Raw genomic sequence first — 16,656 nt, forward strand, 5'->3', positions numbered from 1 at the left:
CAGGACAAACACCTGACAATTTTGGGCTTTTTTTTTGTTGTTATTTTGTTACTAGGCTGCTACTGTTTCTTTAAACAGCTTGTCCAGGGGAAAGATTTTAAAATACCTATAATATTAGTCTGGGGAAACAAAAAAAGGACTTCATTCAGTTTTATTCTTAAAGAAAATAGATTTCAATAAATACATATATATGGGCTTTTTGTTTGTTTTTTTTTCCCCTAGAGTAAGGTTTGCCCATTTTTGATAGACCCTTCTTTCCGGGCTACTGAATGGTTGAAGACACATTTGAAGGAATCACGTCTGGAAGTTATTAACCAACAGGTGCAGTATTTACTCTTGGTCTTAAAATTCCATTCTGCTTGAGCTCACTATATTCCAGACTTCGGAGAGCAGTTTTTAAGGATGTGTGATATGAATCACCAAAATTGGGGTTATATTCTGTGAAGCATATGATTTCTCACAGGATTCTTGTTTACAATGATTCTTACCTGGTATTGAAAATATTAAATGATTTTCAAAGAGAGAGGTCTTTTGCATTCTTGGTTGCAGTTCACTGGACTTGAGGAATATGTATATGCTTTTTCATTATGATATTTGTGCTTTATTATCTATGTTGGGAATAGTAGATTGAATTTCAGTTTAAGAATGAGGAACCTGAGATTAATTGTCTGCATGTCACTTTAGATGAGTAGCAAGGCTTGGCTCAGTTGCACACGCATAGGCAGGCACCAAGTGCCATTCAGAAGTTCTTTAGTAAACCCTGCCTGACTTCAGGATATTGCTTCAAGGGAACCCCTGCTTCCACAGATTGCCTCCACAGATCCCTGCCAGCTCTGGGCAGGCCTTTTAATTTCTCTCTGATACTACTAGATACGTATCTCTGGGTAATTGAGTCCTTCCCCTGCTAGCTGATTGGCTTGATTACCCTTTAGGTTCTGGTGTCTGCGTTGTCTAGGATCTCCACTAACAATAATGGATTCTTGAAAACCAAGTATATGTTTAGACACCTACATGTGTTTAAGTATTTTAACATCGATGTGAATCCTGTCCTTAGGGTGATACGTAACTACCTGTAAGACATGAGATGCGTTAACTAGCCGGGGCTTCCAGGTGCACCTCACAAATGTGACACAAGACCTGTGATAGTCCTGCTCTCTTCCAGTGCAGCACTCGGAGAGCTAAACATATTAAATAGATTGCCTGCATGTCAGTCGCTGAATAGATGAAACTTTTTAAAATTAAACATTTGTGACTAAACCCTGAAATATCGTGTGATGCTTGTAATAGGATTTTTCAGCTATAGTGCTGATTTTTAGATTCAAATTCCTGGTATAATGCCTTCCTGTTCATTTTGAAGTGTTCAAAACATGAATCAAAGGAATTTATTTTTATGTGCCCAGGACACCAACTTCCTAACGGCTCTTGAGCTGGCAGTGAGATTTGGGAAAACACTTATTATACAGGAAATGGATGGAGTGGAGCCTGTACTTTACCCGTTGCTAAGGAAAGATCTTGTTGCTCAAGGTAAACGACCAAGATCTTTATAAAAGTTTCCTCAGATCTTTTGTAGGTTAGGTCTATATATATATATCATATAAAATTCAGATTTTCTAAAAGTATTATTTCGTTCTTTGCTCTTTAATACTAACCTGCTACTAACATTTCAGTGCATGAAATAGGTTGGAGAAATGTTCTTGTTTAGTAAGTGGAAACACTGAAAGATATTTAAAGATTTGTTGACTGGAATTAGAATAAAATGTTTTTATCAACTCCTCACAATTTAAATTCTAAGTTAAATTGTAATGATAATTTCAAACACATAGTTTTACTTAGGAGCTTGGGCCTTAAGTAGACCAGAAATTACACAGCTGGTTGTGTAGTTAGAAATCAGAGTTTTAGAATGTTGGTGTTGCTCTTTGTCTTTCATTTACCAGAAACTAAAGAAGGTACACAGGCCTGTCCCTGAAGTGACTTTGGAATCCAGGGGGAGGCATGAAGATCAGCAAAATGGTAGAATTTGGTGGAAGGAGTCTCCCTAACTAATGCAATGAAAGGGAAAAAACCCCACACGTGTACATTTTACAAGATCTCTGCTTTGGAGAAGTAACACACTATGTAACTCTGAAGAATTCTTAGATACATTTGTCTCCTACACTAGAAAGGCCCATTTAGTGAAAAGAAAATGTTAGTTTAAATCAAACTGCAGATGTGCTTGCTTGTTTATCCTTGGTAAAAGTTGCAAGCATCCCCAAAGCAGCGACTTCAGGGATCTGTTGGAGTCTTGGTAGAACATCTTTGCAACTTTTTTTGTCGCTAGCTTCTGCTGAACTTTGGAAAGCAGAAAAATATTACACGCATCTTAACTAACTCAAGAAATTAAATTAAGAGATGAATATTCCTGCAGAACTATTGAGAAGACAGATTAAGTTAAAATGTACTAGTTTATTTAGGGAAATTCCTTATGACACTCGGGCGTCCTCTGTTGCATGCTAATGAGCTACGTTAATGCTGGGGCTGTGCAAGTGCAAACTAGGGAGCTTGGTTTTGAAAAAGGAGAATGGGTCACTGAATCTTTTCAGTTGCTTCCCAAGCAAGCCCGCCCTCCTTCTCTTTGTCAAAACGTGGAGGTGGGGGGCTGTCAGCATTATTTTGCTTGTGATGACTGTACATCTTTTCATTATTTGGAATGAAATGTTACAGAAAGTGTGAATATCTATATGGCAATAAATTTGCCCTTGTGCAACTTCAATTTTCTGTTTGACATTTTTACAGCATAGGACTAAAATTCATTCTGATTCGTGGCACAGAAGCAAAATTGATATGGGATTTTCATTTCTACCAGTGTTTTAGCAAGAGATTTATACTTGAAGCATTTCTGATCTGCTCCTGCTGCTAAAATTAGAGAAGTGTCTAACTATGCCACCTCAGAAGTTTGTCTGGAAAGGAAATTTTTACTTTTGAACTTTTCATCTTATAATTCTCTACTTCTTTTATAGTATCAGGAGGCAAAATCTTACCCTATTAATAACACTTTCATACTGTGATTAAATGTATTTATAGTAAGACAAGTTTATGGGATGTTTATTAATGGAACATTTTACTTTCAATCTAGTGACTAGGTATTCCAGCATCTTTAATTTCATAGGCTTTCTCTATAATAATTATCATAGAAATTTTTATAGAATTTTCATTGAATTATGATTGTACAGCAACATCAACCTTCTACAAATACGTGAAGATCCAGATATGAATCTAATGGTATTGGATAACATTCAGGAAATGTTGAACAAATTTAGTTAACCAATAATTATGGCCAGTGTGTTTTGATAGAGTGGTAGACCTATGCGGAAATGTAAATGAATGTGTTTAAATTATGACAGGGTTCTTACATAAAGGGGAGATTTTTCAGTGCATTTTCTGTGGTGTTTCATCTCCTATTCATTGTTTGAAGATTTCAAATATATGTTAGTATTGCTTTTACTTCAAGTGCATTTTTTGCCATTTATACTGGTTAAGGATAATTAAACTACCATGATGCATTAAATATTCTTGCTATGTAACTTTCTTAACCCGTGCTATGTTGCTGCATTTTTTACCTGACAATGCCACACAATTTATAAAAAAAAAAATTATAGGATATATGTGCATCTATTGGTAGTAAAGTATTTCACAAATGCCATTATTTTCATATCATTCTAGAATGTTCCAATCAGACTGAGTATAACATGTATTTGTTATTTGCAGGGCCCCGTTATGCTATACAAATAGGTGAAAAAATGATAGATTATAATGAAGAGTTCCGTCTTTTTCTATCAACAAGGAACCCAAATCCCTTCATTCCACCTGATGCTTCTTCTATTGTTACAGAAGTAAACTTTACCACAACAGGAAGTGGTTTAAGAGGGCAGGTAGGCATTTAGAGTAAAAACAATGTATGTCTAGTGGATATTCTTAGCTACATCCAGCTTCGGGAAGAAGCCCTGTGGAGCAGTTTGGATTAATGATGATGGAACTATTTCCTAGCACACAAATATTGATGCTAAAACTAAATTTAAATTTTCAGCTCTTGTTTTTATGCACTTTGGAACCAGGTAGTGAGTCCAATAGAGAAAATCTAAACCACCTCATTGACTTCACTTGCAACACATTAACCTGAGCTTCTGTTTTGTGTTCAGATTACATTTATAGTACCATGGAAACATTTCTGTTATTGCTCTCCAGTGTCTTAGTTAGAGAAAATGTGTACAGGAAAAATGTAGCAAAACCAAAAAGCTCTATATTTTACTTCCTCCCAAATGCTAGTAGCTTTTGAGATTTCTCTAACAGTTAGGAAGCAAAATGTAGTGTACAGACAGATGAAAAAAAAAGACAAGAGAGAAGTTCAGGGCAGAAAAAACCCCTTTATTTGGTATGAAACAAGTTTTTCCAAACTAACAAGAGGTTTAGAATGGGTTTTAAATAAGATGTTGATAAGTAAGATATAATTCAAAACATGAACGACAGGTATGGATTTCCTCCCTTCCCTGGAGGTAGGGAATCAACATTAGACAATGTAGCCAAGTGGATTGACCCCCTCTTTAAGTGGAAATACAGAAAATAAAGCTTAATTTTTTGTTTTCTCTCTCTGTTTGCAAAAGAGGGGTTTGATTTCTGTTAGACTTGCTGGAAAGAAGTTTACTGCCATTCTTTCCACTTTGTGTTCTGTGTCCCCTAGTTCTTTGTATATCTGATGACAGAACGTACGCTAATGAAGGCTGCCAGTCTTTTAAAAAGAGACGGGATTTGCATTGAGGTGCAAAGGTTTAGGTCTCAGCATAAAAGGCTGTGAATCAGTGGCCACAGTAGAGGGATCCAGTGCCTTTGAGATCTCCCTGAGTATCTCACCTGGCTTGCAGCTGCTGTTACACATAAGGGCACGGTTCACAGTAGTCCCTGGGTTATATTTGCCACTCCACGATATCCTGGATGTCTGCATAGATTTAAAGCTATTGGATGTCTAATGCAACTGAGTAAACCTTCAGAAATCTGCTTTCAAAAATATAGACTACGTACTCCTATATGATTAATTAGTATATATTATGCTATATAATTAATGAATATATATTATGAAATACTAGAGTGTTTTTTATCCTGTTGAATAATCTCTCTTTTTAGCTTTTAGCTTTAACAATTCAACATTTAAAGCCTGATTTAGAAGAGCAGAAGACAAAACTGTTACAACAGGAAGAAGATAAGAAGATACAGTTAGCTAAGCTTGAGGAATCTCTGTTGGAGGTAAAATAAATTTAGCTCTTTTATATCTGTTAGATGAATAACATAGTGTTCATTTTCCTATGTGTTTGAATTAAGATGGTCAAAGTGTTGGAATAATGAAGCCTCAGAATTTTTGATTTGAGAAAATGAAAGTAATGTTCGCATGGGGCTGTTGGGAGAGTAAAGTGGATAAGTACATCTGTCATGAAATTGTATTTCAACATGTTAAGCATTGTCAAAATTAATTGATGGGCTAGGTATAGGCTGGTTTAGAATGATTAGAAATGTCTTTAGTTTTAATGCATTATAAAAGAGAAAACTTTACTATTTCTTTTTCAGATTATGGGATTTTTTAAAAAAACACATCTTTAAGCTTATGAATCATGTCAAATGATACTTTCTCAAATTTAGAAGTGATTCTGTGTTGTGAAAGGAAAAAAAAGGTGAAAGAAAAATTCCCAGTAGAAAATGTAAAGATTAGTTGAGAGACATTTAAAACTGTAAAATTCCACATTTGTTTCTTAATAGCAATGAAGTGTAATGTTCTCTATAGATAACACTTTCTCATATTTAAAAATGAGAAAATATTCAAATTTTAAGATTTCAGTTTGCCTTTTTATTTTAATGAAAGTAATTATGGTCAGAAACAGTTGTACACCTTTATAAGAAAAGGTAGCTTCTAAGGAAGAGGTCTGTTTTGTTTTTTATTTGTGTATTGTCATGGATTTTACAGAAGCTGTACTTCATGCTAATAGAAATGGATCCTCAAATCCTCCTGATCATACAAGTCATTCTCAAAAGCTTGTTGATGACTTAAGGTTCAGAACGTGGAAATCTGGTTTTTTGGAATTTGTTCTTGGATTTTATTTTCCATGTTTCTTTAAAAGAAAGTCTCAGTTTTTGGACTAACTACCTGATTCTAGTACTCTTGATACATTTAATGATTGAGAAATATATATAGGTCAGGAAGGACAGATTTCATAATGGTTACTTTACTTTTTTTTTAATGTAAAACAGATGACTCTTTTTTTTTACAGACACTTGCCACATCTCAAGGCAACATACTAGAAAATAAGGATCTGATTGAATCTTTGAATCAGACTAAAGCAAGTAGTGCGCTCATCCAGGAATCACTTGCTGAATCTCATAGACTTCAGAGTTTCCTTGATAAGGTAGAAGATAGTATATTATTACTGTATTTTTTTTCCTGTGAAAAATGGTCGTCATCTATATAGAGAGGGTATATACATTCCCAGGAGTATAAGATCAGTAACAAACTAAGTGAATTTTTTGGAGTAAAAGAGTTTGGATATGAAAGTACAGAAAGTATTTTCAGTAATTAAATTCCTTTGTTTTTCACATGTTGAATAGCTATGCAATTTAAAGTCTGCCACTTTGAATTAGAGGAAATTTCCCCAAGGACTTTCTGGCAAGTAATGGGTTTTAACTTTATTTTTGCCATCTGCTATTGCAAACAGTACAGCTCATATGGATGTTCTTACTTAATATATCCCTTGCTATTGCAGAAATTTAGATCATTGGTGTTGCTGTTCATCTGACATGCTGGTTTTGTGACACATTGCAAAGTTTTCCTGTGTCCTTATTTGTTTAAATTATTCTATTGAATTTTGGGATGTATTCTGTGATGGGAAGAAACCTTAGTGCCCTAGGGATTAATTTCCAAAATGTTCATCATAATTTAAAGTTTTTTGCTAAAAACACTTTCTTCTTATTTTGAAAGACAGTGTTGAAGTCTCAAGTGTGTGCGCCTCAATTTGTAGAACTGGAAAGGATTCAGTTTTCTAAAGCAGTGGGAGTCATCGGGATGCTTTTTCCGTGGGATGGATTCAGGTTTATCCAAAAACTGATAGATGGCAGTAATGTGCTCGTGGTTTATATGTGCGTGGTTTTTTTATCCACAGGAGAGGGATGCCTATCTCCCTTTAGCTGAGAGTGCCAGCAAGATGTACTTTATTATGTCTGACTTGTCCAAAATTAATAACATGTATCGCTTTAGTTTGGCGGCTTTCCTGCGCCTTTTCCAAAGGGCTCTGCAAAGTGAGCAGGTATTTTCTCTTTTTGTGAAGCTGTTAATGTTGCTTTAATCCTTTAAATTTGTTAATTGCTGGGACATTTTAAAAAAATAACATATAATAACCAATGTTGAAATGTGCAGAAGGGAGATGCTGATCTGCTGTGCTTTAGATATTCAGAATACTTGCACGTGTAATTAATTTTTAATGGTCTGAAACTACATATAAATAGTAAAATTGCTTTGCTGTCTGAAAGCAAAGTAACTCTTACTTGTGATTTCAGGCTTGCTCCTTGTGAAGTAGAAAAAACCAAGGTTTATTTTAACTTTACTGAAGCCTTTATTTACATAAATTAATGATCTAATCTGTAAATAACACTAATTTTATCAACAAGAGGTAGAATAAGAAAAGACCTATATTTCTACATGGTTCAGATACCTGAAGGAAGAGCAAAACTTTATGTACTTTTATGCAGTTTGTAAGCATGCATGCAACCTGTCTTGAAAGTGTAATTTTTAATTTTCTGTGTTCTAACAGCCAGCATATTTTTCTTACTTAAACACAGAATTATAGATTTATCGCTTGTCGCCTGACTCTTCAGATCTAAAAAATCACACTGAGTAATGATGCATTTTCTTTTTATTCAGCATCTCCAAAATTCAATGTATTTCTCTTTGTTTTCACTTTAAAAAAGGTATTCACCAGCTTTTCATCATGTCACTTTTGGATTCTTCTTTATTCTGGTTTCTATCTTTACAACTTTGAGCTCCAGTCCTTACCAGAACTACAGTTTGGACTGTGTGAACTTGCCCTATTTAAAGTACTTTACCTATTACTTCCTTTCCATAATATGGGCTTCTAACGTCTTGTTCTTACTTTCACAGTCTTTCATAATTGCTTTTCTTCCTGCCTATTATGTTACTTATTTAAGGCTCAGCTTCTGGTTTTGCTTTCTTTACTTTCTTCTTTTTTTTCTTCTTCTTTATACAATTCTTCATTTTTCCTAAGCTATCTTTTAGACATGGGAAAGGCATTAGTCAAATTAATTTGTGAATCCAAATTGCCCTCCTTCATAAAATCATCTCTTCAAATTCTAGCATGGTAGAAAGGAACTTGTTTCTAAAAAATCTCATTCTACCTGTTACTTTCCTACATAATTTGTTTGGTTTGGGGGTTTTTTTGCCTCTTCTTTCTTCTTTTATCCTATTTTTCTTTCAATTTTGTTGTGTTCTAATTAGTCATTTAATCTGTAAGCTTTGAAGGACTGATTGTATTTACTACTTTCCACAGTGTTAACTTCAGTTGGGCCAAATTTTTTTGGTGGTGCCAATTTTGTCGTGTTCTAATTAGTCATTTAATCTGAAGGACTGATTGTATTTACTACTTTCCACAGTGTTAACTTCAGTTGGGCCAAATTTTTTTGGTGGTGCAGTAACTTAAGTACACTTAAATTCAACATACCTGTTTAATAGCATTACATATAGTAATTCAAATCATAAACAATTTTTTACTAAATGAGAACAATGAGTTTTCAAGGATGTTGTTAGGAGAAGAGACTGTTATCTCATTCTTTTTGTATTTACCTTATACATATTGTAGTATAGTGTTCCCAGTCAAAATATTCAGTGCCAAAATATTAATTTCTTGATGCTTCGAAGCATGAATTTCTTGTTTTGTCATCTACTTATTGATAGATGCAACAGTGAATTTTTGAATTCCAAACTTTTTTTTCTAGGATTCAGCTAATACTGAGGAAAGAATCAACTCTCTTATTAGCTCATTGAAGCATACAGTGTATGAATATGTTTGTCGTTGTTTGTTTAAGGTAAGATTGTATTTTTTTTCTGGCTTTTATACAGTGCACTATGTTTGAAAGTATTCTTTCAGCAACCAACACTTTGAACTACTTCAGATGAGCTGTATTCTGTCAGTATGTATGTAAAATAGGAAAAAAGTTACACTTGCATTGTTTAGAGTGCAAAATGAGGACTAAAATTTAGGATATGACAGAATTAATATTGCTTATGTACATTTCTCCACAGAGCAGTTTTCTAATGGACAAGGTTATTCTCTGTCTAGTCCTATTTCTACTTTACCTCTGGCTTCTCATCTCTGCCTCATTCTGGCTTTGTAACCAGTCCCAAGCTTCATGATCTTCTGAGCACTTTTATTCTCTTCTATTCTCTTATTCTGGAATTCTGTTTTATTCTCTTATTTCTAGCTTTCCTGAGTGTTTGGCCCAGCTGTCATAATAAGATTTTGTGTGATTATTTGTTTTTTGGAAACTTAAAAAACACGGTGCTATTCTGCTTTCTCTTTTCACATCCTTTTCCAAATCTCTACCTGCTAGCTTGTTTGTTTCTGTTTGCCTTTTCCTCTATATAATGTTCTTAATGTATTTTATGTTTGCTCTGTGTTTGAATCAGATGGATTTCTCTTCTTGCTTTCTTGGTGAAAACCTAGGCTAGATAAACCTTTCACAGTTTTAATTTTTCCTTTCATATGGAATAGTTGTGACGGGAAGTGTTTGTCTCATAGCACCAGGCTGAGGAATCCATAATAGGTCTGCAGCTGTCTCAACCTGCTTAGAGTCAAGGTGATTTGTTTCGATCCCAGAGGCAAAATTAAGACACAGATGAGGTCAGATGTCACAACAGCACAACGTTCTATTGACTAGCAACCACTGGAGCATGATAGGAAAGAAAGATGAGGAAATGCAAAAGCGAAGCAGAGTAAAACATTTAAGATAGCAAGAAGCATAGCTACCACCGCAGAGCCAGTGATGTCTCACAGGTCCGCCTGTTTTGATTCGGTGGGGAAGATCTTCAAAGAGTAGTTGTTCACAGTGGCATTACATAGTGTTAGTCCTTCCGCATTTTAGTTTGTTCCACCCATGGTCCGTGCCTTTCCAAGAACTGCTTTGCCTACCCGCCTCCTATTTAGCACATCTGTATTTGGTTACTCTGGTGGTCGTCTGAGGGTCGTCAGGAGAGATCCCCCCCAGCATCGCCTCTGTTGCTGGAGACTGCGTAGTGGCCTGTCTTTGCAGATGTGGCATGACTTGCAGACTTGCACACCGTTGAGCTTCTGCAGACTTGCAAATGTAGCATGACTTGCAGTCACAAAACAACTGCCTGGTCAGCGATTGAGCTGGGCCCTCGGGTTGCTGTTTAGGGCTTGTCAGTGGTTGAGCCAAAACCTGTGGCTTGTCAGTGGTCGAGCTTCTTCCAGACTTGCAAACAGTAGCCTTGAGGTTTCTTCATGAGGAATTTCAGCAAGGTTGAGACAAACATTTAACACAGTCTCTTACAGCATTGATGATTTGAGCAGTAGTACAAATGCAAGTTTGGAGCTGTTGAGTAAAAATGGGGAGATCTTGGAAAATTTTACACCACTCCTCCCCAGTCTGCATCCCCCCAGTACAGCAACATTGCATTGAGGATACAGAGGTAGCAGTTATTTCTGAGGAGTTGGATTTATCAAAGTCAAAGTAAATTCTCATGAAGTATTCTGATAATAATTGAATGTCTGTGTTTCAAGTCATGAGTATGTGAAGCCTTGCAAGAAGTCATCACATCTTTTGAATATCAGAGGGCAGCTATCATCATATACAGGAAACAATTAAAGATTTCAAAAGCAAGGCATGGAGAAGAGATTTCTAGTAGGAAATAATTTCACTGTGAATGATCAGATTGGAGTTTAGAAAATACCAGAAGTGTTAAGTTTTACCATGCAGCTTCAGACTCATGGTCCATTTGACTTAGTATGTTGTTTTGGTAGTGGAGAGAACAAATAAGCTCCTCATGTCATCACGAATCCACTGCTAATTCTGCCTTTTCTCCAGGCAAATTTTTTAAGACTGCTGTGACATGAGGCTTTACTAGTGTCATCATAAATGGTATAGCTGATACAAGTTTATACCTTTTTAAGCGTGTGGAATTGGAAGGGATCAATTTTTTTGTCTGTTGTTAATATTTATGTTTGTGTACACGTAGGCTTCAGGTGTGCTTCGTAGTGAAGTGATGCCAAGAAATTTTACTGAGCACTGGAACTGGGACTGGTCCTCCTGTGCTTCCCATTTGTCAAAATAGTTGCTGTCATAGGTTTGGTGTGAGCCAGTTAGTTTTGTTCCAAACAATTCCCATTCAAGTTTTGCATACGAAATCATCATCCAAGGAGCATTCTAATAGCCAGTTTGGTTTTGGATTCACTTGCAGACCTTGTCTGAGAGGATGAAAGGGTAGCATTGTATGGACTGTAGCCATTCCATTACAGTTTTTCTCAGTGTCCTGTGATGTTCAAGGACATATTTTATTTATCAGTTCGAAGAGAACCTCAGTGCTTTGCATCGGCTGTCCCTGATTCCTATCTGGGGCCTGTTTGCCCTCCAGGCCAACCTCTGTGACAAGACCAATAATAAATGCAGTACAAAAACGTATGATGAATATTTAAAATATAAAAAATAAAATATATCATCCTTTATTTGCTTGAATTATATGCTTAGGAATGCTTTGTATCATATGGTTTTATAATTGAAATAATTAATAAAATAGAATTATTTAAAGCAGCAAAAAACAACTTTATGTGTCAGTATCCATAAGGGTACCAATTATACCAAGAGTTGGTTGCAGCTGCCATCGTGCATTTCTGCAGTTGCCCAAATCCAGTTCAAAGTAGCTGTGGCTCATATGAATTGAGCTATCTTGGTAGTTTCCAAGGTTAGTCATTCCAAGGGCAATTAAACTAGTAAGGAAATGGTCTCTAAGCCGCATACGCCCCTTTAGTCAGTCAGCTGTAATTCTGGAACCTAATCCCCAGGTAGATTGTTAAGAGATATATCTGTATTACTCAAAATACAAATGCAGATACAGTTGAAGTTACTTTTACTGCACATGAGCAAACTTCCCAAAGATGATGAACACTCCATGTTTTTGTTCTGTGTTATTCTTATACATCTCCCTATTTCTGAGCTGATGTGTCTGGCTGAAGTTCAAGCAACGCAGCAGACCTAGGAAAAAGTCAGGAGGTCACAGGGTGGGGTTTTTTGTTTATTTATTTTTGGGATTTTTTTGTTGTTGTTTTGGTGGGGTTTTTTTAGATTCTCTTTCACAAATTTACTGTAAGAACATTCTAAGCATTTACTACACACAGTTTAAAAAAGAATGGATTCTGTTTAGTGTATCTGTTTTATTACAAGCACCTATTTTTTCTTCTTCACTTGAATTTAAATGTACTTAGATACAAGGTTTGGGTTACTGTTATGTCTCTCAGTTGCAGAGGTATGGAACAATTCTGAAGTAGGATATTTGTCATTAAGTCACTGCTATGAAATGAGAAGTATTTTATTAATTAAATTTTCTTACTTACAAAAAAGCAGAAAGGTGAGTTTTGATGAACACATAAATACATTTATACTGCTTTTATTTCAGGCTGATCAGCTAATGTTTGCTCTACATTTTGTACGAGGAATGCACCCTGAACTTTTTCAAGAGAATGTAAGTGGCAGAGGAGAAAATCCCCAAGTGATTTGCTTGACTTAATATAAGGAGTAAATAAATAGATAAAAAGTTTTTGTCAGTAAGTGTAGGACTTAGTATTTTAGATTTGTATGCTACTGTTTTTCTATGATAGCTACTTTTGGATATCAATATTATATTTATTAGGTTCATAGTGAAGATTACCATAAGAAAGGTAGGTAAATGTTTGCCTTTTAAAGAGGGTCTTGAAAAATATATTTGTGAAGGGTTTTTGCACTTTTTTGCAGGTACTGTATGAGTGTTTCCTACCACCATGTGGCTAGATGTTTACCCATCCTTCTATTTAAATAGATATTCCTTTTATAAGTAAAGTGATAGATACACACCTGTTGCACTGTGACCAAGGGTTGCTTGCACACCGTGCCTTGGTATTCCAATGTAGAAAAAGAGTGCAAGACCTAGGGAGAAATTAAAGAAAAGTCTGGTTCTGCAACTTGTAGTTGCAGACACTTAAAGAGTTTCAAGTGTCTGCACCGGAAGGTGAAGTCGTGAAGTTACCCATGGTTTCAGCCATTGATTTTTCAGTGTCATCAATGTTCTCGATTGCAAAAGTCTTAAAGAGTGCATTGTACAGACAGTGTCCTCTTGTATGCCATTCTCTGGTCATCTAAATGCTGGATTCTTTGCATCATAGTGACCTGTCTTTGAAAGGAATGGTGAACTCATCCTGGAATAGTTTTTGGTTTTGATAGCACAGGAAGATACAGCTGATACAGGTTCAAACAACATGTAATAAAATTCCGCTATTTTCAGTTTTCAGGCAAGTGCAGCATTATTAGCGTATTTACAAAAAATTGAGAGATGCCGTATTTTTGACAGTGTTCTGAATGAGGCCTAATGTGAAAATGACTTGTTTATGGGGATTTTACTTGTTGTTTAGTGGCTACCCTATTGCTAACAAAGTTACAGCAGTGCTTAAGTACTGGAAACCCTTTTTCCTCAGGGCAGCACACATCTCCGTAATAGCATCTGCCTCTCTTTAGGTGTTAACTCTTCCGCCCAGTGTGGAGTTTCCTAGTGAGTTTACATGTTTCTAGTAAAATGATACTCTCAGTGGTGATTGAATTGATAATTAAAATATAAACACCTGTTAAAATTCATCTAAGCAGGTTATCATAGACTGGCTTTGTAGGAAACAGGAAAAAATAGACCTGTCGAAGAAGCAATTAGTTTAATCGTAAATTAATTTTGTAAATTAGGTCAGGTGGTTTGCTGCTAAGATTACTTACTTCTCTCCGTTGCCCTTACAGGCAGACTAGACCAGTTGGCTGGGTTGTAGTTGCTAAAGTTATAGTTTTCTATAGGGTAGTGAAATTAGTCCTGTGGAGTCAGCAATAGAACAATATGCACAATTGACTCAATGCTTAAATGGGGCTGATGAGCCATTAGTCAAGACACATTCAGTTGTCTAAAATACCTGCATGGATTGGAGAGACAGAGCCATAGCTTTTTGTACTAGAAGTTGGAGACTACCCATGGTAGTAGGTGTCAAATCTCTAGAGGAGTCTTGCATAGGGTAAAAGGTAAAAGTCAGATAATGCATTTTAAGGAGGTAATGGAACTTCATTGTATGAGGAATGTGAGGTTTTTAAGGTACAAGGTTTAATAAAGATGGGTTGAAACTTTTTGATGTTACGAATGCAGTGTAGTTTTATTGCAGACACATGAATTGACCAAGTGAAATCCCAGTCTTTCAGCAACGAAGCTACCTGATAAAAAAAAATAAATCTTGTTGGCAGAGTCATACCCTGGCTACTCTTCATTATTAGAACTTCCCTAATTCATCTTCATAATTTCTTTTCAGCTTCTGAAAAGATCTTGATATATCTCTCTAGTTCTTGAGTTTATAAGATCATGGAAGTAGGAAGTTGCAGATACTTTTCTAACTAAATTTAGGCCTGGCTGCTCAGGTTTCTTAAGTATTTCTAAGTACTGCTTTGTGTGTTGGCTGCTATTGTTAAATGTTCATTTCCATCAGCTGTTAGTGTTCTTTAGCAGCTTGATCTAGGTTATGTATAATGCACATTCTTTCAGTATCTGAGTACTCAAGAATTAAAACAGGCAAATAACATAATTTTCTTACTTCTCTGAAAGGTAGAAATTAATCTAAATTATAAAAAGAGTGCTTGTGTAAAATACTTGTTGAAGAAAATGAAGCTAGTGTTTATTCTTCTAAAGTTATTTCTTTTAAAGCTTTTAATGTGATGAGGTTAGAAATTGTTTATTATGCTGGTAGAGAATTAAGTATTCAAAATTCCTGTCCCAAAAGAGTTCAGCTTATTGCACTTAGGAATTTTTTGCACAGTTGTGAGAAATTTATAGTACACCTTCAACGTTATACTATAGAATGCTGTGCCTTTCCCAAGATTCTTTCTGAATCAAGATGTTTTTATTTTTCTGAGGTAGTATTAAATGTCTCTACATATTATACTTGTGCTTTTCCTCATAAAAATATTACACGATTTCTTGTTTTAAAACTTGAGAGCCTTCATGTATTTTTCTGTGCGTGAACATTTTCTTTGTAATTGGAAGGGGAACATTTTCTTTGTAATTGGAAGGGGAGCATCAGTTTGTAATTGAGAGAGTTGTTTCAGGACTCAGGTTGATGGGTATGAGAAGCCATGCTGTGGTCTAGTACTAGTTGATTGACTTCTTTATTTGGAATGTTACTTTAACAACAAAAAAGAAGTTCTTTATCATAGAATTATAGATACTGATCACGTAATATTTCAATAGTTTTGAAGATATTTTTGTTATATTTCTTACTACCTCCAAATACAAGATTATGTAATTTCTAGTATGTTTTTAAATATTTATCTAATCTGTTTTATGATGATTAAAACCTGTCATCCTGGGTACAAATAGCACGCCTAGATACAAATAGCATGCCTAGAAGATGTAATTATACATAAATTCAACTTAAGTTTCCCTTTCTTGGTGCAACCAAAGTATTCATAATACCTTAAGTATTCCTTCTGCTCTAACAACTACATCTTTTGGATACTGGCACATGAAACCCTCTTGAAACGTGGATTCTGTGGTTACCTGTTCGGTGTGGACTGCTGACGCCTGGCCAGGCGGGATGTGTGTCCTTGCCAGCCACATGTGTTACTTCTTGCTGGTCTCTAGTCAGGGAATCTGGGTGGGAACTGTGAGTTCCGAGAAAGGACAGAGCTTCTCTTTTTGCTTCTTCTTCTTGTAAAGCACTTGCGGTCACTTAGCTTGGATTGTGCAAAAGGATTGCGTACTAGTAATATTACCTAGAGTTTTAAAAATGTCTTATAACTCTTTCAGAATCTAAGCTTTAGTTTATCTTCCTGTTTTGCCACCAGCTACTACTTTATTAATCTTTATTCTTAAAGTTGGCTTATGACTTATTCATTTGTCCCCCCTAGGAATGGGAAACTTTTACAGGTGTGATCACTGGAGATACAGTAAGAAAATCAGTAAGCGACATTTATTTATATATTTTGAAATAAGGAACATTTACTTAAATTCAAAAAAGTTAAAGTTGTATTCTTACTTTTAAAATATTGTTTAATTCATTCATCAAAGGTACAATTAACTTCTTATATAGTAATATACAAATAAAAAAACTCTTTGAAGTGTTTGACATGGCAACTTATTTTCTAATTTGCATAACTTTTTGCCTTTGTTGCTTTTTTTTTCTTTTTCTGTTACTAGGACTAAAATTTGGTTTTTTTAATGGTATGTCTGAGGAGGTTTTAAGCCCTCTTCTGTAACTAAAACTAGTGTTTCCGAATCCCTCTTTCTTTTGGTATTATATATGAGTTGTACTTTTTGTATGGATTGATGGACTTAGCCATGCAATT

General features: G+C 35.3%; 1 protein-coding gene across 1 annotated transcript in view; it reads left to right on the forward strand.

Annotated features, from left to right (window-relative positions):
* The window catches only part of LOC104277872 (cytoplasmic dynein 2 heavy chain 1-like), a gene marked incomplete at both ends in the record, with an annotated part of 58,343 nt that overhangs the window by 17,905 nt on the left and 23,782 nt on the right, over positions 1 to 16,656 (forward strand). Inside the window, 9 exons of the mRNA XM_009874657.1 lie at positions 223 to 321; positions 1,401 to 1,524; positions 3,745 to 3,908; positions 5,155 to 5,274; positions 6,291 to 6,425; positions 7,176 to 7,319; positions 9,022 to 9,111; positions 12,716 to 12,781; positions 16,219 to 16,269. Coding sequence (XP_009872959.1) covers positions 223 to 321; positions 1,401 to 1,524; positions 3,745 to 3,908; positions 5,155 to 5,274; positions 6,291 to 6,425; positions 7,176 to 7,319; positions 9,022 to 9,111; positions 12,716 to 12,781; positions 16,219 to 16,269 — 993 coding nt within the window. The remainder of the gene's footprint in view (positions 1 to 222; positions 322 to 1,400; positions 1,525 to 3,744; positions 3,909 to 5,154; positions 5,275 to 6,290; positions 6,426 to 7,175; positions 7,320 to 9,021; positions 9,112 to 12,715; positions 12,782 to 16,218; positions 16,270 to 16,656) is intronic.

Source organism: Apaloderma vittatum, unplaced genomic scaffold (assembly GCF_000703405.1).
Source record: "Apaloderma vittatum isolate BGI_N311 unplaced genomic scaffold, ASM70340v1 scaffold5318, whole genome shotgun sequence".
NCBI lineage: Eukaryota > Metazoa > Chordata > Aves > Trogoniformes > Trogonidae > Apaloderma > Apaloderma vittatum.